This window comes from Strix uralensis, chromosome 3 (genome assembly GCF_047716275.1).
Source record: "Strix uralensis isolate ZFMK-TIS-50842 chromosome 3, bStrUra1, whole genome shotgun sequence".
Classification (NCBI taxonomy): domain Eukaryota; kingdom Metazoa; phylum Chordata; class Aves; order Strigiformes; family Strigidae; genus Strix; species Strix uralensis.
In genome coordinates this window covers 111,014,648-111,040,022 of record NC_133974.1, presented here as the reverse complement: position 1 = coordinate 111,040,022, position 25,375 = coordinate 111,014,648, and the positions used below count along the sequence as shown (strand labels likewise).

Sequence of the window (25,375 nt, the reverse complement as noted above, 5' to 3'; positions counted from 1 at the left end):
AAAACCTGTGTTGTGGGTGTTATTTTAAGCAGGGAAAATCCAGCATTTTGGCTCTTCTTGCCCAGGTGTGCAATCTTTTAGGACATACTGCCTTTTTTTTGTGGGATGGGATGGGGTGGGGCAGGTGTGTGTGTACGGCGTGTGGACTAGATTGCAGAGTGCAGACTCATCTCTGGAGTGGCAGTGCAGACTCTCACTCCTGAACTGCCCTCTGGGGATGGCGGAGAGGGAAAATGCCCCAGTAACAGCCAGATGGGACTGTATCTCAGGGACGGGGTACAGGGAGGGTGCAAGCAGCAGAAACACGGCGTAGTCTGCCAGCTTCTAGGAAGCAGCAACATCGGGACTTCATGTGCCAGGGATTTCAGAAAGGCTGTCTTGTTTAACGGTCACAAATTAACCCATCCCCTCTGAAAGCATCTATTTGCCTTTTGGATTTATGTGTGCTTTTGACTGCCACAGCATCCTGTGGCAACGAGTTCCACGACTGAATTAAGTGCTGTATGAGAAGCACCTCCCTTTGTTTGTTTGAGCTGACACTCTGGTAATTTCAGAGGGTGCTGCCTAGTTCTTGGGTGGTGAGAAAAATCAATCTTTTTGGTAATTGCCTTTCAGGGAGCAGAAGGCAAAGGGACTCTTCAGCATCAGATGCCTGGCTGTCTGCCACTCAGAAGTCCTTCTTTCTAAGCTTCATGCTGTTTCCTTGGCAGTTACCAAAGAGGTAAGAATGTTGTGTTCAGTTGCGTCCCTTGTACCTTGTACATGGGTTGTAGAGTAGATATGTGCTTGTTCATCTACATGTGTGCTCAGTGTCTGCCCTCATTACTCATTTTTCTAATAGTTATGTCACCTATCTCTATGATCTGTCTGTACATACAGCTATATCCACTGGACATCTGTCTCTCTCCTCTTTGAGCTATGCCATATACAAATGCAGAATCTGAGACACTGATCAGGTGATTTGCAACAGCCCAGGTCTCTGCCCAAGCTGTAATTAAACACGGCAGCTTTTGCCTCCCAGCTTCCTCCCACTGCCTCCTCCTCAGCATCCTGGGGGATTGACTGCAGGTATTTATTTTCCAGTGTTTCCTGATATCTGTATTTTAGAAGTGGTCCTGAGGCCAGAGAAGAAGTTGCTATCAGAGTAAGCGTGTTTCTGTGCTTGTGGTCTTCTGCGCTTGCCATGCTCTTATGTTCCAGCTGTACACAGCAAGAAGTCTTGTTGCTTCCTGGGACCTTTGTCTAGGGGAACATATTTTCTTTACAAGGTGATTCTTACATTTCCCTTCATGACTTGCCCAGGTGAACAACCTCCGCTCGAAGGTGTCTCAATTTGCCATCAGCACTCTTGGAGAGCTCTTCAGGACCATGAAGAAGCACATGGACCATGAGGTGGATGGGATTGCTCAGGTCTTGCTCCAGAGGATGGGGGACTCCAGCAAGTTCATTCAGAAAGCAGCCGACCAATCCCTGGATATCATGGTGAAGAGTGTGACTGCTGCACGAGCAATGACTGCTCTCATGGCTAGTGGAGTCCAGTATGTTGTTCTTCTCTTAGTGATATCCTTCCCCTTAAATTGTGTGGGCAGAAGGGGAAGGGATGGGAGGCAGAAGGGGAAGGGATGGGAGGCAGAAGGGGAATGATGGGAGGCAGAAGGGGAATGATGGGAGGGAAGGGTCCTTTCTCCTGCATCTTCTGTGAACTCAGCACTTAGATTCTCTGATCAACCTTGCTCCTTCCTTCTTGACATCTACTTCTGTCCTACTACAGCCTATTTTTCCTCAGTCAACACTGCCTAGACGTGGTGAATGATGGGGAAGTGAAAGTCCCTGCAAAGGGTGGTGACGTAGCCTGTGGCTTTGTGGGAAGAGGGACAGTGGCAATTCCAGCAGTGAGCGCCCTTTGATATTTCACAACGCTAACCACAGAGGCACTGGGAAAACCCATGCATCATCATTATGCAATTAACTTGAGAAATGAGGAGGCTAATTGCTGGGACACGGAGCAGATCAGGGAGAACCTGCTGGGTGCGGCACAGTTTGCACAGCAGGCGCAGCTCCTGATGAGAGGAGTCTGTCTGACTGTGGTGCCCTTAGAGCTCCACTTTCTATACAGATTCACGCTGCATGTTAGCCTTGAGATGGTGAGTCACTTTACAGGCGCCTTCACAGGCCGACTCCCATGGGACAGCTGAAGCAAATGCTGCTTTAAAATATTCGTGCTGTGCTTGATAGTTTCAGACACGCACCCTCTAGAAAGGACAACCTGGCTAAAATGACTGCTATCCTTTTGAAAAGGGTAGAACACTCAAATGTACCTCTTGCCAAGCCTGAAAGAACAAACTGGCTGCATTGCTGGATATTCTGCAGCTTCATACCCCACAGGGTTTTCAGCCCCATTTTTTTTTTTTCAAGGGTCTTCAGATTTTGGAGATAAACAGGTGGAATAAGCTTCAATCCTGCTGCAGCTCTGTCTGTGTAGTGGGAGCCCTCTGACGAGTCAGCATGAATTATCTTTCATTTCCCTCTTTGTCAGAGTTAATTTTGGGAAAGAAATTGAGTATCAGATAGTCCAGGGAGATTGAATTCCTCCCTCTTCCTTGCGGGTAGTCCCTCTGTACGATGCCAATTTTGGTTTTATCTGAGGACAGGATCTTCTACAGGTGGCTAAAAGTGCAGGGAGAACACACGGCTCCTTCCCCCAGCAATGAGGGGGAGCATGCTATGGCTGAGGCCTGTGCTTCTGGCCCTCCTTTTTCCTCTGCTCCACTGTCTTCTCTTGTTTCCAGGCACTGCAACGTCTTGGTGCGGAGGTGTGCGGCCAAACACCTACTGACTGCGGTGGAGCAAACTGGAGCTGAGAAGCTCCTGTCGGGTGCACGTGACAGGACTGAGCTGCTGGTGTGCACAGTGGTGAGGTTTGCTCAGGACTGTCACCCGGACACAAGGTGATGATCTTCATTTCACCTCCTAAAATATGAAAACTGTTTGATATCTGTCAGGAAATGACTGTACTGGATAAGATGAGGTTGTCCAGCAAGGAGGACCATTGCCAAATTCCTGTGACTTGAATGATTCTTTATGCAGATCAGCTGAGCTCAGATTACTCAGTCAAACAATTTTGCTTGGTCTTACGTGCACAATGCAAAGCTGAAGTGTTGGCTGATGTTCATCACTGAAGGACCCCAAGCATTTATTTCTGATAAGGTTAAGACTGTCCTAGAAAAATTCCAGCTGTCTTTAACCAACGTATTCAGTCTTTCTACCCCCTTTCTGCAGATTTAGTTACCGATGATAGTCACAAATTGTTCTTGCCAATCATTGTATGATGTTGTCATCTTGTGGCTGAATGACCTCCAAATTTCTTCTTTAAGATAGGTGTAGTTTCATAGTAGCAAAACCAAACCAAAAAACCTTATTTTGATTGTTAAATTCCCATTAATAGATGGCAAGAACACATGAGCAACCAGTTGCCTGTGTGCATACATGTAGTATAGAATAATAAATAGTAAGCATGAGGTGATTTGCCCTGGCTTTTCTGCCAGTTAAAGGAAGATAAATTACAATTTCTGAGTGAAATTGAATTTTCCTGTTGCCCTGTGTTCTCCTCTTTCCTCTTGTGGTCAGCTGGCAGCATTGTGCAGTGACTCCAAGTGAAGGCAAATAATCTCTCTTTGCTGAATAGGTAATAACCTTCTCATGAAGGTATTGCACAATGATGAATTTAAAATACCAGCTTATTCTCTTAACACGTTTCCTTTGTTTATTCCCAAGGGAGAAAAGACAGTAATAGTCTGTATTCATTTCTCTCTTTCCTGTGTTAGGTCTTATGGTCGGAAGATGCTGACTGTATTGATGAGTCATAAAAATTTTGATACGTATTTGAAACAGTCCATCCCCTCACGTGACTTGATAGATGTTATGGCAAGACTTAAGCAGAAAGTAAGTGCTTGGCAGGAGAAATGTCTCCTTTATGTAAGTGCTGACATCGCTAATATGAGATTAAATGTACCTAATCTAAATATACCAATCTCACTCTTCTTCCACTGAATCATTTTGCTCCTGGGAATGAACTGTTGATCCTCAGCCTGTTTATCTGCAGACAGTGAAGGAAGTAGTATCATTAGAAATAAAGTGGGTGTATTTTGAATATCAGCCACAAACAGGAAAGGGAAGTAGGAGAAAATGGTTTTACCTTCAAGCATAAAAAACCCAACACTACACCCTCCCCAAAGGAAGCAAGGCAGTGAGAATAGTGCTTCTGATAAGCTAATAGAGTCTTAGCAACAAAGAAGTAGTAGTGCCAAGAAAATTTCCAAATATACAAAAGATGCACAAGGCAATCACAGTTAGTACATCTATTGTCTGTATTCTGGCAACACTGCCCTGCTGTCACGCACTGTGGAGCTGGAAGAAGCTTTGTGAATTCAGCATCCAGTGGAAAATCATCCCTTTTTTTTCCATTCCTCTCCATTTACATTTGAGAAAGGAATGTGCCTTTGTGCAGGAACAGGGAGAGTGAGTGAGAACCAAATCCACTTGCAACGCAATGGGCCACCCTCCAGACAGTCCAAAAGTTTCTCGCTATTCCCTTTCAGGAGGCTTGTTCCCCACCAGTTCGCATTATTCCCATTTGTGCTCAAGACTCATGAATTCAGGATTTTACATGGCTGCCCATTATGGTAGCACCAAAGCCTTGGGTTATTGAAAACAAATAGTAGACGTCACTGAATCTCTGACCTGTCTCCCTGTCTAAGTTACGAAGTGTTTTCCTAAGCCTTTCTTGGTAGCAGTGGTCCTGGTTATAACTTGTGTTTTAAACAAGTAATTTCTTGTTTTATCTTCTATAAATTCATGGGTTTTTATATATATGTAGGGCGGAGAAGACCATAAATGTGACCTTCCATCTGTGAAGGCCCCCAGGAAGTCTAGGAAGGGGACCACGCCGCCACTCGGCCTCAGCATGTGGTGAAGAACCTCTGGAACGTTTTGGGCCTGAATGTCGGTTGAAGACTTGGTGTGCTCCAGGAAGCCGATGGAGAGATGTGGAATGGCTGGAAATTGTCTATATAGTGATAAAATAGTAACATGTCTACTTTATGCTATTGTATAAAGGGCTGTGTGTCCTTTAATAAAGTGGCATTAACTCGATCACATTGGTTGTATAAATTGTGTCCGGGACTTCCACATCAGCAAGTGGTACTTGAACAGGGACCCTCCCGTCGGTGCTCGCCCGAGCAAGAGAAGACGGCCCAGAGGGGGCAGAAGCAGCCATAGCAGGTGCTGCCCCGGCGCCTGGGAAGACGCGCGCGCAATCGTTGGGTATCTCGCCCTGATCAGGTGAGCGGCTGGGGAGGAGATGGGGTCTACTCTAAGCAAAGAAGAAGTAACAGTGGTTAAGCTCCTCCAACATATACTCTCTGAGAGAGGATCATCTTATGATGAGGGAAACCTGAGGAAGTTGTTGTCATGGGCTTGGCAGCATGGATTAATCCCCTCAGTGAGCGCAGCCTTTGAATTAGCTACTTGGGAAAAGATCGGCGCGGCACTGTGGGACGACATTAGCTCAGGCTCTAAAGACAGTGGGAAATTTTCCACCCTGTGGAGATTGATCCTAGAGACTGACAGAACTGAAAGCAGAACGGCAGACCCCCGCCTCTGCTTTCGCTGCCTTGTCAGCAGAGGCAGAAAGCGCTGGCGCTCAGGATTCCGCCACTGCTGTGACGTTCGCGGGATCCCTGTTCCCCAAGGCGGCTCCTAAAAGGAGGGACGGGGACGCTTCACGCGCAGCACCTGTGCGTCAGGAAAGTCGAGCAAAAATCAACAGATTCACCACCGCTTGAGTCCCCCCTTTCAAGCTCAAGGGAACAATCACCGGAGCACCCCACCCCGCTCCCGCCGCCTCCTGCCCGACCCCACGCGCGCTGCCGCCTCGCCAGAGGAAGGTGCCGATCCACCCCTGCCCCCGTCCTCGCCTCCATCACCCCGATTGGTGCATGAACAATCTTGTTACGGTTCACAAGATCCACACTTGTGAGCACTAAGGAGAAAACTAGTTGGCTCAGCCTATTCCTATGGCACCGCCACCTCCCCCTCTTCCTATTAACACCTTTTTTCATGACGGGGGGGTGGGGGGCTGGTCAGGGGGAAACAGTGGCAATCGGGCCACTGCCATCATCAGCTCGCATGGGAGAGGGGGCACTGGGAGGCATGGGAGGTAATGGTAATCCAGCACACTGATGGCAGGGAGTTATTCGGGATGCAATAATTGAGGGGCAGTTTAAAGAGCTGGGACCAATGGTGTTTCCGGTAACAGTAACCCCATACAGCAATGAGTGGGAGGCCTGAGATTGGAAAATGATTAAGGAGGCAAAATTAGCAGTAGCACAATATGGGTTAAAATCACCATATACTAATTCAGTCATTCAGCATATTTTTACAGCAAATTTATTGACTCCGTATGATGTGTGCATGATTATACAAACCTTATTAACAGCTTCCCAACAATTGCAATTTTTTCAATGTTGGCAAGTGGCCTGCGAAGCTGCACAGCCACACCCCCTCAGCAAGGAGATCACAGAATCATCTAGGTTGGAAGGGACCTTGAAGATCATCTAGTCCATCCATTAACCTAGCACTGACAGTTCCCAACTACACCATATCCCTAAGTGCTATGTCAACCTGCCTCTTGAACACCTCCAGGGATGGGGACCTGGGCAGCCCATTCCAACGCCTGACTACCCGTTATGTAAAGAAATACTTCCTAATATCTAGTCTAAACCTTCCCTGGTGCAACTTGAGGCCATTACCTCTTGTCCTATCACTCATTACTTGGCTAAAGAGACTCATCCCCAGCTCTCTGCAACCTCCTTTCAGGTAGTTGTAGAGGTGATGAGGTCTCCCCTCAGCCTCCTCTTCTCCAGACTAAACAACCCCAGTTCCCTCAGCTGCTCCTCGTACGACATGTGCTCCAGACCCTGCACCAGCTTCGTTGCCCTTCTCTGGACACGCTCGAGTCATTCAATGTCCTTTTTGTAGTGAGGGGCCCAAAACTGAACACAGTCATCGAGGTGCGGCCTTACCAGTGCCGAGTACAGGGGCAAGATCCCTTCCCTGTCCCTGCTGGCCACGCTATTTCTGACACAAGCCAGGATGCCATTGGCCTTCTTGGCCACCCGGGCACACTGCTGGCTCCTGTTCAGCCGGCTGTCAATCAACACCCCCAGGTCCCTCTCTGACTGGCAGCTCTCCAGCCACTCCTCCCCAAGCCTGTAGCGCTGCTGGGGGTTGTTGTGGCCGAACTGCAGCACCCGGCATTTGGCCTTATTGAAACTCTTCCAGTTGGCCTCAGCCCATCGCTCCAGCCTGTCCAGGTCTCTCTGCAGAGCCTCCTTACCCTTGAGCAGATCAACACTCCCACCCAACTTGGTGTCGTCTGCAAACTTACTGAGGGTGCACTCGATCCCCTCGTCCAGATCATCAATAACGATGTTAAACAGGAGTGGCCCCAAAACCGAGCCCTGGGGGACACCACTCGTGACCGGCCGCCAACTGGATTTAACTCCGTTCACCACAACTCTTTGGGCCCGGCCATCCAGCCAGTTTTTTACCCAGCAAAGCGTGCGATCATCCAAGCCTCGAGCAGCCAGTTTCGCCAGGAGAATGCTGTGGGAAACGGTGTCAAAGGCCTTACTGAAGTGGAGGTAAACTACATCCACAGCCTTTCCCTCATCCAATAAGCAGGTCACCCTGTCGTAGAAGGAGATCAGGTTTGTCAAGCAGGACCTGCCTTTCATAAACCCATGCTGACTGGGCCTGATCATCTGGTTGTCCCACATGTGTTGTGTGATGGTACTCTGGATGAGCTGCTCCATCAGCCTCCCGGGCACCAACATGAAGCTGACAGGCCTGTAATTTCCTGGATCATCCTTCCGACCCTTCTTATATATGGGCGTCACACTGGCCAGTTTCCAATCTGTCGGGACCTCCCCGGTCAGCCAGGACTGCTGGTAAATGATGGAAAGCGGCTTGGCGAGCACCCCAGCCAGCTCCTTCATTTGCATTTGTGGCAATGCAAACTGCTCTGGGCTCATTAGAGGTAAATTGCAATATAATTAATTACAAGTCCAAAGTATTACTGTCATAAGTTTCCCTGACCTCAGTATTTCTGTGTTTTTATGCTTTCAAGTGTAAAGTTGTCATTTCCTTTCCTGTTTTCTTTCATGAGCTTTGTTCAGAGAACACATGTCCTTTAAGGAAACTGAAGCACTGGTTTTTTGAGAGTTTTGTTTCAGGTGTTGGCCTCAGCACGCAGCGGTGCAGAAGTCTTCCACTGCAACAGAGGTTTCTCAATATGGAGATGCTGAAGCTGCAGGTTTTTCTACCTTGCATGTTTTTGTATCGTAACAGCTCCTCTCTGCTTGCCTTTCATGGCCTTGAGGTGTGTGCCTTGCACACTTCTCTTGTCACTCCTTGATGATTTGATTTATTCTTCATGACAGCACTTGGTGGAGGAAGGGTTTTAGAAGGTGGTATCCCTCTCAAAGGCCTCGGCCTCTGCTAGTTAAGGGACAGTGTCTAATGAATAAGGAAAAGCCAGGAAGGTCTTGATGCTCCTCAGGGCTGGGCAAAACAGAGGTAGATAGAGAGAAGCAGATACAGCAGTATTGTACTCTTCCTGTTGTCTGTCCAGCTTTTTTGTCTCTTTTTCTATTACTGTGTATTCACGATTGATGAAAATGAACATTTTAAAAATAAAAGGCCTTCATACACACCTCTTCTGTATGTTGGTATTTCGGTTCACATTAATTTTTATCAGTGGAGGAGGCATTGGAGCACAGCTTGTACTTGTTACTGAAGCTCAGCTCTTTCCTACTGATACAGAGAAATGATTACTTGTTTTAAGACTTATTTACTTATAGAAAACTGCTTAGCAACTTATTTACTTACTTCTAGCAAGTTATAGTATTACTTATAGTATTTTTTAAATATTGCTAAGAAGCCTGCTTGCCCAGACTGTTCTGTGGAATTTTACCAAGGACTACTGTGTCCATCAAAACAAAGCAGTTTACTGTGAAAATCTACCAAGAACTGCAGTGTTCAGCAAAATATCATGGCTTTGTCCTTGAGGAACAGGTGTGCTCTAACTAGTTGGGCCTCGGTAATGAGTAAAGATAGCCATATACGGGTTGTAGAAGTTTCATTGGTTCCCTTAAATAAGATAGGATGAGTAAACCAGCTGAAAAACATTTTTGTTGTTCAAGAAATTGGCTAGGAGAATCTGCGCATGCTCCGGGGAAGAAACAAGGCGAGAAAGACTACGAGCCTTCCTCCCAAAGATCCCCGAAGACGACCACCAGGAGGGAGTGCACAGGTGCAAAGAGAACATAAACTGTTGGCATCAGCCTTTCGAACTAACCCAGCCTTACTCATGCATGTGTATGTTTGTGTTATGTAATCCAGTGAGTATGTGTATCCACACTCTGTAAGTTTTTGGTAAAATGTGCTGGGGTTGTGCAAGCTTTGTGGAGAAATCCCCTTGCACCCCGGCGCCAGAGTAAACATACCTGCCTTATAACTCTATTCGAGTTGTAGAGTCTGTTTTCCGCAAGTCAGTCAGAAGGTGAAAACAAATTTCTATAGAGTTTCGAAATGAAAGCAACCAAACTGGTAAGGAAACGAACTGCAGGGACTGAAGCCGAAAAGTGTCACGTTTTGCTGTAGCCCTAACCTGAAGGGCTAAGCATAAACCTCCTTTACCCTCATATGCCCTGCGAACTATAACGCTGTCTACATCTCCACTAGTCCTGTGGGATGTGCATTTGCTGATGTGAGCATGGTGGATAGTTTCTGGGTAGCTGGCATCCCTAAATAAGGGTTATGCTGTAGCCTCAGGCTTTCTGAGGTGCTGCAAGTGCTATAGGTACCTCAGCAACACTATAAATGTAGGCAATTTATCTACAACAGCAGTTTTTTTCAACTGCTTTTCTCCCTCCTTTCCCAATGGGTGGCAGATTTGAAGTATTTGGCTTGTGGTTTGAGTTGTGGCTCAGAATTACTCATGGATGTGTCATAAAATCTTATCTATCCCTTTCTACAGAAAAAATCTTACAGACTGGTAGAAAGTGCTAGACATAGGGGTTACACCAACCAGTTTCCAGTATTGTTAGCCCAGTGCCCCCCCCCCCCTCCCCTTAAATCCCTGTACATTTGTATTAAAAATGAGCAAACTATTATATCCCTCATTTTTTCAGTTGTTGTTGGAGCAAGTCCAGAGTGGCGTTACAGCTCTTTGTTGTCAAATATGTGAAACGATGCTCCTGCTGCAGCGGCAGCGCTGAGTTCAGCGGGAACCACTCCAGTGTGCTGCGCTGGGCCCAACAGCAGCGGCCACGGTGAGAGACGTGCCTCTACTGCCGTGCTCATACAGCCATGGGGAGAGCAGCTGCTGGGGTGGAGTTATGTTTCCCCCATTATGTCAACAGCGATCTTCCTCCAGCATTTGGAATTTATGGCCATGATTTTGCTGAAAGCATAGCTTGAATGTATTTTTATGTTGTTTTAACACCACCTGACTTGAGCAGTTTCGTACACAGGAACCTCAGTAGGCAGGGTAATGCCAGGGATTGGTGGCTGTGACTTGCACTAGCTGTGTTATTTTTCCATGTAGGCTCCCGATGCTGCAGAGGAACCCACCAGCAGCTGTATCAGGCCCAGCGACCAGCAGCACATCGAGCAGACTCTCCTCTGCAGAGAGCCCAATGCCCCCCCCCCACCATGGCAACGCAAGATGATTTTGCAGCAGGTAAAGGACTGCAGCAGACTGGAGACTTCTTCAGCCAGGGCTTGTTGCAATCCTGTTCCTGCAGCCTTTTCCTGGAGGATGTTCGCCTGCAGCAGCAGTGACAGTGCCCAGGAATGCTGCTCAGCTCAGGGAGGCAGAGCGTGTACAAAAGCTGCATTCAAAGCGCTGATCATGAGAGCCTGGAGATGCTGGCCAGTGCAGCAACTATTCTTCATGCTGTACAAGTGAGGGCCCAGCCTTAGGGGCTGGGTAATGGGCAAGATATTGGCCAAGACAAGGGGCAGGGAAACAAGCTGTGTACAATTTTGAATTTTCAGGAACAGCCAAGATTAGAAATTTTTTGAGGCAGGCCCTGTTTATGTTGGGGTTGTGTGTCTCTGCAGTGAAGAAAGCACAGAATAAACCCCTGTAACAGTGACGCAGAACAAAGGAGAATGGTTGGATGGACAATCTGATCCTACATATAGAGTAATCAAATTAGCCCACTGAATATTGGGGACATGTAATGCAGAGGGAAGACCTTTTAGTTATAACACCTGGTGATTAACTGTGTCCTCGTACTTTCTGTGTTGTGAAGGGAAATAAGAAAACCAACAAAACCCAACTCAAAATTGAGTGGAAATTAAAGAAACAAAGCACTTTCAAACTAGCTTTTGAAAACATCTATTGACTAGACATTGTCAAATTCTAGAGACCATGGTGTGTTGCCTACCCTTTAAAAGGAGAGGGAAGGAATCCTGTAGCCATGGATACGCAACTGCCAGACATATGCAAATTTATAGAATGTTCAGCAGTCTGTCACAGTGCTGGAATGCAAGCGCATCACAAAGCAGAATAGCATGAGGGCAAACAGATCGCTGTGGACGCCAGGACTGCAGGTCGCTACTTGGTATGTCTTGTAGTTTAACCCCAGCTGGCAACTAAGCTCCACACAGCCGCTCGCTCACTCCCTCCTGGTGGGATGGGGAGGGAATCGGAAGGGTAAAAGTAAGAAAACTTGTGGGTTGAGATAAAGACAGTTTACTAGGTAAAGCAAAAGCCGCTCATGCAAGCAAAGCAAAGCAAGGAATTCATTCACTGGTTCCCATTGACAGGCAGGTGCTCAGCCATCTCCAGCAAAGCAGGGCTCCATCATGCGTAATGGTGACTTGAGAAGACAAAACACCATCACTCTGAACATCCCCCTCTTTCTTATCTTTGCCCTAGTTTATATGCTGAGTGTGATGCCATTGGTGTGGGATATTCCTGTGGTCAGTTGGGGTCAGCTGTCCCAGCTGTGTCCCCTCCAAACTTCTTGTGCGCTCCCAGCCTTGTGCTCTTCTTGTGCTCACTGGTGGGGTGGGGTGAGAAGCAGAAAAGGCCTTGACTCTGTGTAAGCACTGCTCAGCAATAGTGAAAACATCCCTGAATTATCAACACTGGCTTCAGCACCAAACCAAAACACAGCCCCATACTAGCTACTATAAAAAAAATTAATTCTATCCCAGCCAAAACCATCACAGTGTGTTAGTCTTCTATGGAGAAGGGGTGTCTGTTTTTTCCTCTCCATATCAAATGCAAAATCAAACACAAAAAGGAAACCTACAGAGGGTGGAAGCAAGGACAGGTAGCCTGGGAGGAATACAGAGGAACTGTCCAAGCAGCCAGGGATCAGGTTAGGAAGGCCAAAGCCCTGACAGAATTAAATCTGGCCAGAGACATCAAGGGCAACAAGAAAAGCTTCTATAAATACCTTGGTGATAAAAGGAAGACTAGGGAAAATGTGGGCCCTCTTTGGAAGGAAATGGGACACCTGATTCCTATGGATACGGAGAGGGCAGAGGTACACAATGACAGTTTTGCCTCAGTCTCCAGTGGCAAGGGCTGCAGCCACACTGCCCAAGACAAAAAAGGCAAAGGTGGAGACTGGGAGAATGAATAACTGCCCACTGTAGGAGGAGATGAGGTTTGAGACCATCTAAGGAACCTGAAGGTGCACAGGTCCCTGGGATCTGATGAGATGCATCTATGGGTCGTGAGGGAACTGTCAGATGACGTGGCCAACCTACAGGGCAGATGACGAGGGGTTTTTTATAAGGGAGTATAGTGATAGGACAAGGGGTGATGATTTTAAACTGAAAGAGGATAGATTTGAATTAGCTATGAGAAGAAATTCTTTACTGTGAGGGTGGTGAAACACTGGAACAGGTTGCCCAGAGAAGCTGTGGCTGCCCCCTCCCTGGCAGTGTTCAAGGCCAGGTTGGACGGGGCTTTGAGCAACCTGGTCTAGTGGAAGGTGTCCCTGCCCATGGCAGGGCAGGGTTGGAACTGGGTAATCTTTAAGGTCCCTTCCAACCCAAACCATTCTATGACTCTACGATTCTGTATTGCAAATTTGAGTAATTTGTACTGTCCTTCTTTTAAAGCTAAGTACCACACCCCGGTTGCTGTCTACTGTGGGAGCATTCCCAAATTCAAACCCAGATACATAGCTCTGCGAGGCGGAAGCATTGATTCAAACTTGCAGTTTTGTGGCAGCAAGTGGACCACTGAAGAAGAAGGTGAGGATGGAAAGGGGTTGAATGTGCATAGGTGTCCTCAGCCAAATGAAAAAAAAAGCTGATTTCAGAGAGAAATGTTCACTGGAAGTCAGTCCTCATGTGCTGACTCTGTGTCAGAGTAGGTGGCTGACAGAGAGCTGCAGATGATCTTGCCCTCCTCCAGTGGTGTGCATGGCATCACATCTCTCTACTAGTTCATTATGCTTTCTCCTTTATCAACAGTAGCCAGATCACTGTGTACAGTACAGAGACTGTGGCCCAACTGGCCGTGAATCAGGCATGGTAATGAGATGTGAGTTCTGTTTCTATTCTTGCTATTGATGTATGGTCTCGCCGTAGGTAAATTCCCAGTTCTTCCTCTGCTTGCCCCTCAGATGCTGTAGAAATGCTGGCATGGTCTGCCTGCTTGCTGAGATGTCTTTATGCTTTCCAGAAATATCAGTAGCACTGAGTGGGTCTTTACTGGTAGTCTTCACAGAAGCCAAGTCCTGAAATGGGAATTTTTTTTTTCCCTCTTACCAGTGGGGCCTTCAACCTCTCTCTCCTGGCTTGCTAACTCAATGCTGTTCAGAAGAATTAAACTGATGCTAGTTTTATGAAAAATACAAATAAACTGATCTTCTGAATGATTAAAAAAGCCCCTGAATGCCTCACTCATTAGATGGGTTGATTGTAAAGGTGTGAGGTCAGCTCTAACTCACTTCTCTTTTACCTGATCTACAGCTTCTTTTCAGTCCATATTAACAACCGAGATGGAAGAGAAGCCTAATTTATGGGATGGGGAACATCCGTACCCAAGGGCCATTCCTCCCCTGGATGGCTGGATGAAGGCTAGTTTGGACATCCTCAGTACTGGGGATGGTGGTGATCTCTCCCACCATTCTCACCAACCCTTGACCCAGCAACTCCAAGAGAGGGAGGTGAGCAGTGCTGCCCGAAAAACTGTTCCGATCAAGGACAAGCTGAAGATGAGGAGGATGTCTGAGGATCTCTTAGCCTCACATAGAGGTAAGGCGGGAGCCTGCCCACTCTCTTGTGGGAAGAAGGGTCTTTTCCCAGCCTAGAGAGCTAGCTGCCATTCCCACTGAACAGTTCTCCCCTGCATGTGCCCCCCTGAAATAACCTGCCCTGCTCTCAGTTCCCTGTGTAGCCCTCCTGTTGCTGTAGGAGTGCATAACTGGGGGGCAGGGAGAGGAGTGGGAGGTTGTGTGTGCAGGTGACATTCAGGGTAAGCACAGGTCCGTGGGCTCCCTGTTGTCTAACAGGTGTTTCTCTGATGGCTCTGTGGAAGTGGGTAAGTGTTGTCCACTGGCCTGCTTCAAGTGGCTGCCAGCATGAGCATGTTTCCCTGTGCAGTTATTTAGAAGTTTCCAAGAAATCTGTCCAATGAAATATCTAGCGGTGAGTGCTTTATGTTTGCAGTGCTGTTTCTATTACACTTTGTGTCTCTACTTTGCAGGCCTGACTAACGGCAGTGACCCTGGGGGGGTTCCCCTGAAGCCACTAGTTTCCATGTCAGCTTCCCAGAGGTTCCTGGCAACCTCCAAGCCCCTGCCTCCCATCCAGAACAGCCTTCCTCCCTCTGAGCTCAGCAGTATGAGCAACGGAGAGCAGGAGCATGGGGAAAATGGCACAGGCTGTGACGACAGTGATGGGGATAACAAGAAGCTGACGTCAGAGGCAAAAGGAGCTCAAGTAAGGAAACCAAGCCAAATCACATGTGGTGCCTCCTCAGTTTATTGCCTGTAGGCAGAGCTCTGAGATCTTCTTTCCCTGTGGTGCGAGTCCAGGGAAGCAGCTGATCCAAGGAAGAGCTCAGCTGGACATTGTGCTGCAAGATGTCTTTGCAACATGCATACCACAGACTTCATGTCCTCAGTGTACATCAATAGGAGAAGAGGTGTCTAAATAGTTTCTGTGCTCTCTGGTGGCTCCTGCTGTGTTTTATGACTGAGAAAACTCCAGCAACCAGTTGGAGCAACTAAATGTGTCTAATCTGGTCAAGCATATCCTTCTACAGTTAGTAAAATACAGGCGTCTGTGACACCAGTGCAGACACACCAGTGTCCTGGTGGCTTTTTAATTCAGCTCTGTCTGGTTTAGATAGAAAAAGGTATCATTGCTGGAGCAGGCAGTCCTGTAAACTCAACTTGAGGTTGTCTCAGCTTTTGAGTTGTACAGTCATGTTCTCCTGCGCAGTTATCTCTACCAATATTTCTGGAGTTCAGGGGCTTCTGTGCAGCTTCATCCTCCCCCATGGGTCTGCCCATGGGTAAGTGATGGAAACTGGCAATTCTGGCCATGGGGAATGAAGTCCAGACCCCATCCACTCGATTGCCTTTGCAGGAGGGGCAGAAGCTGCAGTTGTTTTGGTTTTGCCGTGGTGGACAGGAGAAGGCAGATGAGTAACAGCTTTTGTGAACAGGATAACCAATAAAAGGCTATAGTGTACTTTATTTCAGTCTTACAGATACAGGGGCAAATGTATGCTTGACATTAACTCTGTTGGTTTCACTGGAGTTTGAACAGGTCTTGATCTGGCTCTTTAGCTGTGACAAGAATGATGGGATACTAAGAAAGGGTGTGTGTCTGCCCCCGCTCCCTCCATCCCCCTTCCTAGCCATGTCATTGGGGAGCCTGAAGTAATTTCAGCAGGCAGAGAGACCTTACGCAGAACAGCAGGGTAGGGAGCTCTGCTGAACTTCGTAAATGACAGTGAGCCTGAGATGATGAATTGTGTGGGAGCTGGAGAGCACTGAGCATCCAGAAAGCACATTAGCATCTGGGCTGAAGGCTGGTGGGGGACTGTAGGAAGGGTAGAAGCAGACAAAAATTAGGGGCTTGAGAAAAGCAGGTTTTGACAGCATGCAAAATGACTTTGTGGGGACTTGGCCAGAGTTCAGTAATGGCTGGTAGGCGCTTCAGGGACTGTGAGAGGACAGTGATCTAAACCCGTTCCTGTACCCTCAGAAAGGCTAACAGAGGCAATGGCACCCTAGAACATCCTTATGCCAAGCAGATGGATGCCAGGTGGTAATGCAGCCACTACCAGAGAGGTGAGAGAGGGGAAGAGAGTTGGCAACAGTGTGGGACACAGTCTCTCCCTCAACACTTCCCTTTCCATTGCCCATTCTAGGCCAAGCTACTCCATCCGCTTGACTTTTCCTGCCAAGTCCTAGCTGAGAGCATGGCTAAACTTCTTGTGGCATCAGAGGGGGAAGGTTGGATGCTCAAGCTGAGCACTGTGTTCTTCTATTTCCAGGCTTCCCTGCTGCCCTTGTATTGCAATGGTGGGGATAGGAAGAAGTCACTGGGATTTGCTTTGATTCCCCCTATTCCTAAGACTGCAAAACCATCTGATGAGGCTCCTGGCAGAAGCGCAGTGAAGTCACTGGGATTGGCTTTGATTCCCCCTATCCCCAAGACTGCAAAACCATCTGATGAGGCTCCTGGCAGAAGCGCAGTGCCTCCCCCAAGCTCTCCGCACCTGGTTTTCCAAAAGGCCCTGGAAATGAGGTAAGCCAAGGTGTCTGCTTCTCCAATATGCCATTCACCTTGCACTTCTTGTCTTTTTTTGCTCAGTCAGCTCTCCAATATATTTAGGCAAACTTCTGTGCATTCACCATTTTGTGTGTCTGTGATGATCCAGCACAATATCAAAACTGACATCATACACTCTAAGAGTGGTGGTGGGGAGGAGGAGGCAAGACTTAAGAGAACCTTAAAAGCAGGTCCTCTGCTGAACTCTGATACCGATTCATCCTGTAATCTTTGTGTGCCATTTGGCAACTGTATTGCATAGATCTGAATACAGCATCTGGTTTTGTGTGTGATCTTTCTGTACCTGCAAGAGTATGTTAGGGCAAGTATTGGCTGTTGTATAGCTGTCTGCAAATTCAGATGCTGCTTCTGTAAGTGTCAGTTGTAGCTTCTCTGTGTCTGGGTCTTCACTGTGAAATGAGAGCCCAGATAAATCTTGGTTTATAGATGTATAATCCTATAGATATTTAATATTTACATATGGTTTTAAGATCAAAGGGGACAAGGTACTAGAGAACAGTTATAGGGCTGTAACTGATGAAAAGATATTTGCTTGGATATGCGTGGGGAAATCTAGCTGTCAACCTTATCCTAGTTATAGCAATAAATAAGGAGACATAGAAATATAGTTCCATGCTTCAGCATGACTTTTAAAATGCAATCTGAATATACTTACCTCCCAGTTGAGTGGGAAAAACCTTTCTTTTCCTTGGGAGAGCAGGGAGGTGTAATATTATTCTAAGGAGACAGCAGTGGTATTACCATGTATAGCAAGATTCTGTCATCAGCTGAAGTCATGACCGGGCAAAGTTAGGCTTCTGCAGCAGAGTAAAGGCAGCCGGCTTAACCTCTCTTGCTGAGTCAGAAAGGACGTATGTAACAGTGAGAGCCACGTAGCTCCAAAAGGAGAGACAGCAGAATTGGATAGAATTGGCCCAAACTGAAGAATGACTTCTGTGTTTCAACTAGAGCTTGATGAGCTCTGTGTGACTCCAGCAACCGAAAGTTTAATAACAATTAATCAGCTTTGCATATTCTTGGGTTTATGAGTTGCATGTCCTCCTTCATCAGGACGACCACGCTAAGAAAGTTTGCCGCCTTTAACGCTACCCCTCCTTCTCTTTCTATCTCCTCATATATTCTTTTATTGTTTTTCTTAAGGCCAAGATCAGGCAGCAGAATTGAAGAGAAGACCGTTAAATTTCAAGGTAGGTACAGGGCATGGCTGTCCTAAAATGACCATAGGAGTCCTGACCCATGGGTGGCACTGTGAAAGTTTGGTTGAATACCATCTTGTCACTTTTTTCAATTCCTTCATATGCTCAGATGGCTCCCCCAGAACCCAGTCACTGGGAAATGTGCTCTGGTGATTCAGTGAAAATGACTCCAGCATGGGGTTATGAATGGCAGGAGCTGGAGCGGGTACCTTGAGGCCCTGGAAATGCACAGCAGGAAAAGAAAACATCCCTGCACAGTCTCTAATGTCACAAAGATTAGAGAAAAACAAGGCATTTCACATGAAATGAGAAATGTTCCCACTCCTTCCTCCTACACTTGAAGGAGAAAACCTTCCCTTGGTGCAGTTTCTGAACCAAGGTCTTTGAGATATGAGGTAGATTAATCAACATTGCCTATTTTTGCTCTGGGAGAAATAGTGGAACCTTGCGTGATAGGAAGTCCTTGTGAATTTTCCATTTACAGAGAAAGAGACTTAAAAAAGGATCCAGCCTATGCAGGATCTGAGCTTTCCGTCCTCTTAAAGCACAAGCCTAAATTAAATGCTGAGTAATGAACTGAGGTTTCCTTTGTGCAACTCATGTGCCTCAAGCCACATCTGCTAGTTTTATGATTACCAATCTCTTCCCCTACTCTATCTGCATATGTCAGTATTGCAAACTGAGGCTGCGGTAGGAGATGCCTACTGGCTTCTCTCCCCTCCCCGCCTCACATTATCACTAGCGATAAGAGTTCTGCAAGGCAAAATGCAGTGTCTGGTGGATCTGTGTCAGCCAGTACTTGTAAGCTGAAAACCTCAGTGACACCGTTGCTGTTCCTTTGTCATCTGTGGGTTTGTAGCAATAGGAAAGATGAGAATTTAACAAATAATTTTGCTGATGTGAAAAAAGGGATAAGATCCACTGGTCCCTGAGCTCAGTGTTAGTTCTGCCAAATACTGGGCACGCCCCATAGGAATGATTCCTTTATTGCTGATATGCAGCTAGGAAGCTGAGTACAACTAGGGAGAATTATTGCTGAGTAAGTAAGGTGACATTTTTGCTGGATACATTCTGGACTAGAAATGAGCTATATCATGAAACCATTTTTCTCTCTTCTTATTGACCTGACCATTCTGCAGGGATAAAACCTCCCGATTTAAGAAAGTTATTCCTTTTTTACTGCTTGGCTATCACATGATTTTATCATCTGTGAAGCCATGTAAGGAATGATTAGTTCTCTGAGTTTTAACAGCAGTGTTGGAAAGTATTTCAGAATGAGCTGCATTGTGCTATTCCCATTAAGAAAATCAGCCTTTAGTCAGGCTGCCTGGAAGGTGGGCTGATCTGCTACATTTTAGAATGAAACTCCTTGGGGAAAATGAATTCGCTAGCTTCAAGAACACAATTCTGGTTTTGGTAACACTCTAGCAATCCTAAGCTTTTCTTTAAATGCCCTCTAAAATATTCCAGCAAAGAAGAGAGAATGTTGATTCTTCCTCTCTACAAAGGCATATAGCTATTAAAAAACAGGGGTAACTGGGAAAATGAGGATGTTTACTAAAATCAAAATGGATAGGAACAGATAAGAACCCTTTTGTCAAGAGCAATCTCCTTCTTTTTGCTCTTCTCTGTCAAGCAAAGCTGCTCACGAGAAGCCAAGGGCTGAGGCCTGTATCATGCAGTAGTTCTGAGTCTGATGGCCAACAAAGTAATGTCATTTCTGCTGCCAGTGCACCATGGTAGTACCCCATCTCTTTGGAGAGGTTACATGTACCTTGCTGTTCTCACACACAATCTATATCCATGTCTTATCAGAGCTCCAGACTCTGGAACCCATCATGCCTGTTCTCCAGCATCGTGTTGATGGTGGCCTGAAGTCTTCTGGACATTTATGTGAAACTGTGTTGTCCCCGTTAACAGGCCCCCCACTCAGGCAGATCAAGGAGGTGGATCATCTCATGAACCCTTCCCTTCTGAGTGATGACGACTTGAAGTACAGCAATGGAAGGGTAAGGGCTAAGGACAGGGGTGAGCAGCCTTCCTCTTCAGTGACTGCTCAGTGCTTAGCACAAAATGTCACTGAAAATCAGTATCTTCCCCTCTTGGGGAGCAGCTTCTCCTGGGAATACATTTGACAGCTACAGAGCAATTGCTTGAGTATTTTCACTGGTGCAGAAGTCACTGGTTGGGACATGGTGGTAAAGTTACATGAGAAGTATTCTTTATGTACGAAGGCCAATTTAGAGCAGATCTGAACGGCAGAGCAAGTTACACATCAGTGAACATGTGCAAAGTGCATGCTCGGAAGCACCGAAGCAAAGATTATAATGTTGAGTGTAATAAGCAAGGCTGCAAACTAAAATGGAAGAGCTTGCTTTTTCTTGGTTACCTTCTTGCTGTATCTCGCAGCTCTCTCATTCTCATTTTTGTATTCATTAAGACCAATGTTTCTCCAACTTGTTTTCACATGACTCCGTTTTTGGACTCATGTTCTCAGAGAGCGTTTGAGTCCGTGAGAAGCAGCTGCGATTACTGTCTGTGAGTGTTAAGAAACAGCAAATTACCTCTCACTGCTGGTTATTGCAGATGGTTTTTATTCCCCGGCCCTGGCCTGTAGGAACTGAACTGCCTGTTCACTGGTAACGTGAGCTCTTCATATGTCTGGAAGCACTCCTCTGACGCTCTTGGTTCAAGCAGGGCTTCCTGACATAGATTGAGAAACAGTACCTTGGGCCAGTGGAAGGTTATGGCACTGAAGTGTTATACATCACTGGGTGTAACTGTATGCCAAGGTGAGGACAGGAGAAATTCTTCTGAAACTATGGGGATGTATATGGAGCTGCATTAAAGACTATGACACTCTACCACCGTGTTCCTGATGAGGTGTTTTATATGGTTCGTGTATCAATCTTTATGCTCCATGATGTATTTTCATTGCAACTAGATCCATGTTACCTTGTCCAAGTCAGTTCAAAAGAAAATAGACGAGAAGCGAATGAGACAGATGGAGATTTTGCGTAGAGAGAGGGAGAAAGAGAGAGAAAAGGAGAAGTCCTTGCAGCTTCCTACACAGAGTGTTGACCCTGGGGATACAGCCAAAGAAAGTAAGTGGTTACTATAGTTGTGGGCCTTTTTGTTCACTTGCTTGCTCTTTAAATAGTGTTGCAAATGTCTATGAAATCACACTGGAAGGCTGTTACAGTTGCATCTGAGTGAAAGTTAGAATAGGATTTATTTCCATTTTCCAAAGAAAAATACAGAGGCATGAAGCATCTTGCCCATGGCCCACACTGAGGCAGTCACAGAATATCACCTTCCCCCCTTCTCCTATCTTTCAGACTAGATAATTCTGTATTGCAAACTACATCGGGGCTTCAGACTCTCTGAGTCTAGCCTCCGGGAAAGGTGAATGGGTGAGTCCAAAAGAATGCTTTTCAACCAAGGTGCACACCAAGGTGGAAGAAACAAATTAAACTATTTCTAATTAAACCACAAACGATCTTGATCACATGATAGGACAGATTATGCTGCTCACACCACTCCCTGCTGAGGATCTCACGTTGCAGAGCTGCGCTGGAGCCCTTAGGCAGTGCTTATGTCTTACCCCATGAGCCAGCAGTGTTACTGACTTCATCACAGCTGGTGGGCTCTGATTGGACTGCTGCATGTGCTACCATGTCACAGAGTCAGCACTCAGCCCAAGGGCATTGGACGAGGTTCCCTGCTCTTTTTCTTGCTATTATTTTGTATACTGGTGAGGAGTGCTGAGGTGGGAGCCCCAGAAATGTAACTTCCCTATCCAGCCTCTGAAACAGGAAAGCAAAAGAAAAGCAGTACTGAGTTTTCCTCATTTCTTAGGGAAAGCATCACTGCATTCGCTTTTAAACTAAACGAGGGTAGATTTAGACTAGATATTTTTACAATAAGGGTGATGAAACACCGGAACAGGTTGCCCAGAGAAGCTGTCGATGCCCCATCATTGGAGGCATTCAGTGTCACGTTGCATGGGGCTCTGAGCAACCTGATCTTGTTGCTCATTGCAGGGGGATTGGACTAGATGACCTCTAAGGATCCCTTCCAACCCACACGATTCCATCATTCTATGATCACTGTCCCACTTTAGTGTGCAACTGTTATGCTGGGAGTTGTTTGGGACAACAAAGGGATGTTTCCCCGCTCCAGCAAGAGTTCTAGACCTTTCCCAGCCCATAGCTGTCACTCTCCATTTTACAAGGTCCTTTTCGGTCTCTGCAGGCTTTGGCCCACAGCCTGTCAATGGGACAGATTTCATGTCTCCCAGCACGAGCAACGCACACGGAGAGCGCGCTGGTACTGCCTTGAGGAAGCGGGTCAACGGGCCGCCACTTCCCAGCATCCCTGTCATCAGCCAGGGTGACAGCTTCCCGCGCAAATCCTCAGGTGAGGACAAGGAGCACAAACTACCTCATTCTTTAACCACAGGTAGGATCTTAGGTCCAAAGACTGTTCTGAGGATTGACAGCAAACCTGCTTTGGATCCATTCCAGCTTAGTGATACTGGAGCAGTTGGTGCTTACAGATCCGTTGGAAAGTTGAGCTGAATGAAGTAGTGGTAAAGCCTTAAGCTCTAGCTTTTGTCCATACCAAAATATAACACTGCTGCCGGGAGGCAGCTGTAACTGCAGGGCTGAGCTCCGGTGCAGCCTGGCAAGGTGCTCACTGTGCACATACATGTACCACTGTGATCAGTTAGCCACTCACCATCTTGGCCCTCCGCCTGTGCTGCTGTCTGGCTCTCCAGCCAGCTTTTCTGCTGTCACAGCAAGGGTTGTCTCTGCATGGAAGTTAGTGACTTGGTACAATCCTGTTGTTGGACCTACAAGTGCCTAACGGCTTCTAGGCTCTCCCATCCTACCGCCTGCCACGCAAGCTGGGAAGAAGCAGTGCCTCTTCTGTCCCCCCACCCAAATACGGTGGCTGTGTGTAGCAGACAACATACAGGAGAGGCTGTCCGGTCGTCCCAGGCTTCTTGCTACGTGCAGTAAATATACAGCAGATAGTGAGTCTGCAGTGATTCTTGTCTCTCCTTTGTGGGTAGCCTACCTTGTGTTATGATCCTGAGTAGCATGAGTTAAGAAAAAGGGAGCTAGGAATGATACTTTGAACGTTCTTTTCTAGTGATGCTACTCTGCTTTTCAAAATTGACCAGAACTATCCTGACGTGGCTCTCCATTCATATTGAATATAGTTGTGTATATCTACATACTTGTGCAGTGACATCACTGATGTCATTGACAGGGATATTGGTGACACCCAAATTAGGCCCCACCTGAATAGTTTTGATTTTACAGTTTCTCCATCCTCTGTACTTTGTAGAACATGCAAGGTAGCATAAAAACCCTACAGAGTCCATAGCAGTTCATCTAGATTCTGTGCAATATTTATACTCAATACTTTTAGACAGCTCAGGTGTTTTCATTTACACTTTAGAAAATGAGCTTTTGAGTGCAAGACATGAAATTTTTGACCTGTGGTGCTTCTGATGACAAATAGGTTTCATAACAAATGCATTTGTCATCTGAATTTTCTTATACCTTGTATATTTATCATCAAGAGAATGTGTTTGCCAACAATTTGCATTTATATTTACATATTTTTATTCTCAGTTCACATTTGGAAGGCTTTTTTGTCACAACTATCTCGACTAGAAATTGCATTTTTCCACAAGAGAAAGCTTAGGCACTGCAGTTTGCAAACAAGTACATTTGATAACAAATAAATTTCACCTCAGCATCTTCGAAATACAGCTAGTGGGTACCTCTGAAATAGTAAATATTCATAACACTCGGAAAATAGAAAAATCCATAAACTACTACTTTCCCAACAGTATGCTAAAATGTACGTGCACTCAGCTGCCTTCTGTCTAGAATATTTGAAGTAAATGGAAACAGAGGCACTGTCAGATTTAGAGGGTCAGGTTTCACTGTTGCCTGGTGGTTGCTCCTTGGGGTTTCGCCCGAGCCCAACAGGACTCAGTTGTTCAGGCTTGGTGCTCACTGAGGGCATCTGGAGATGCTTCCTCGGAAAGTTACAGCGTGTCTCTGTTCCCAGTGCTCCAGGTTACAGGGAGGTGATAGAGGGAGGTATGTGCACATCTCAGGAGCTTACTCCCAGGGTAGCAAGTTTCACTGGGCAGCAGTGAGCTTGAGCTCTGTGGCACTATGAATCTGCAGGCTGGCTGTGGTACCTCTATGGACTTGGGAGCTGGCTCTGTGTGTGCAATTTTCAGGATTAAACAAGGAGCTGGTGCCCAGCTGGGGGTGACTGGGAGATGGTTGGGTGCTGGGGAAAGCAATGAGCCAGACAGCAGGGAAGTCTCTGAACCAATGCCAGTTTGCACCCGTTTGTAGTCTTGGCTGGGAGACTGGCTTGCGGTCTGCTCGATGGTGGGGTGCCTTGCCTTGGGGTATGCGATGCTGATGTCTAACCCTCTCCTTACAGCAAACTCGCTGCTGGCCAATGATCTGGACTTCCTGGAGTGTGGGGACACCTGGGAAGCCAGACCCGTCCCTAAGCCACAGCAGGAGCTGCTCAAAGCACTCACAGGGCTCAGCAGCGACGATTGGTAAGATAGACCCCTGTTCACTCTTTCTCCCTCTCAGTGTAAAGCTAAACTGGAAAGGTTTTTTCCTAGTGCCTCTGAGCCCAGATGTCCAAAGGGAACTGGTGAAACTACTCCAAAGCAGTCACAGTATGAAGGTGCGAGAGCAGCCTTTTACTTGCCTTGGTCCTAATAGCAGTGCTACAGCTGCAGCAGGTCCATGCTGTTTCCTGGCTTTGCCTTCTGGTCCACGTAACTGCAAACAAAATCTTCAGGGAAGAGGGAAAGTTATGGAACAATGTGATTTGCTGGCTGAAGCCAGAAGCAGGACAGAAGTGGTCTTGAGTTTAGAGTCTTGGGGGCCTCAGGTCACTGGCCCAGGTGGGACTGAGTAAGGATTTATCTCTGGTCCTGTTGTTGGCAGCAGCAGCAGGAGATGGGGCTTGCCTGTGACCTCCTGCATGTGAGTCCCAGGAGTGCTTACAGGGAGTTCCTGTTTCTGGGGATGAACTTAGATGTGGTGCAGAGTTGCTCAGCCTGTCATTTCTTCTGAAGACCTCATGGCAGAAGACAAGGCAAAAGAAAAAACAATCCTTTCAGAATCTTGCACTTTAAGAATTCAACTTCTGCCTTCTCACTGCTTAATATGGGCCAAAGATGTTTTGTTGACAATCACAGTGTGTCCTGAAATTAG

The 25,375-nt window shown here is 46.7% G+C and overlaps 3 protein-coding genes across 3 annotated transcripts in view; all 3 read left to right on the top strand.

Annotated features, from left to right (window-relative positions):
* Nucleotides 1-605: 605 nt before the first annotated feature.
* LOC141941346 (TOG array regulator of axonemal microtubules protein 2-like) lies at nucleotides 606-5,151 on the top strand. Its single transcript, XM_074863905.1, has 5 exons — nucleotides 606-721; nucleotides 1,303-1,538; nucleotides 2,790-2,948; nucleotides 3,825-3,942; nucleotides 4,877-5,151. The coding sequence occupies exons 2-5, from the start codon at nucleotides 1,369-1,371 to the stop codon at nucleotides 4,970-4,972; spliced, it is 543 nt and encodes a 180-aa protein (XP_074720006.1). The 5' UTR covers nucleotides 606-721; nucleotides 1,303-1,368; the 3' UTR covers nucleotides 4,973-5,151.
* An 8,945-nt stretch (nucleotides 5,152-14,096) lies between these two features.
* On the top strand, nucleotides 14,097-21,317 carry LOC141941656 (TOG array regulator of axonemal microtubules protein 2-like). Its single transcript, XM_074864626.1, has 7 exons — nucleotides 14,097-14,352; nucleotides 14,804-15,039; nucleotides 16,607-16,860; nucleotides 18,046-18,092; nucleotides 19,917-20,110; nucleotides 21,046-21,205; nucleotides 21,262-21,317. Exons 1-7 carry the CDS (start codon nucleotides 14,097-14,099, stop codon nucleotides 21,315-21,317), a joined length of 1,203 nt encoding a protein of 400 aa, XP_074720727.1.
* Nucleotides 21,318-21,510: 193 nt separating this feature from the next.
* Nucleotides 21,511-25,375, top strand: part of LOC141941655 (TOG array regulator of axonemal microtubules protein 2-like) — a 30,084-nt gene continuing 26,219 nt past the window's right edge. The window contains 3 exon segments of the mRNA XM_074864625.1: nucleotides 21,511-21,514; nucleotides 22,356-22,520; nucleotides 24,582-24,705. Of these exon segments, the coding sequence (XP_074720726.1) occupies nucleotides 21,511-21,514; nucleotides 22,356-22,520; nucleotides 24,582-24,705 (293 nt within the window).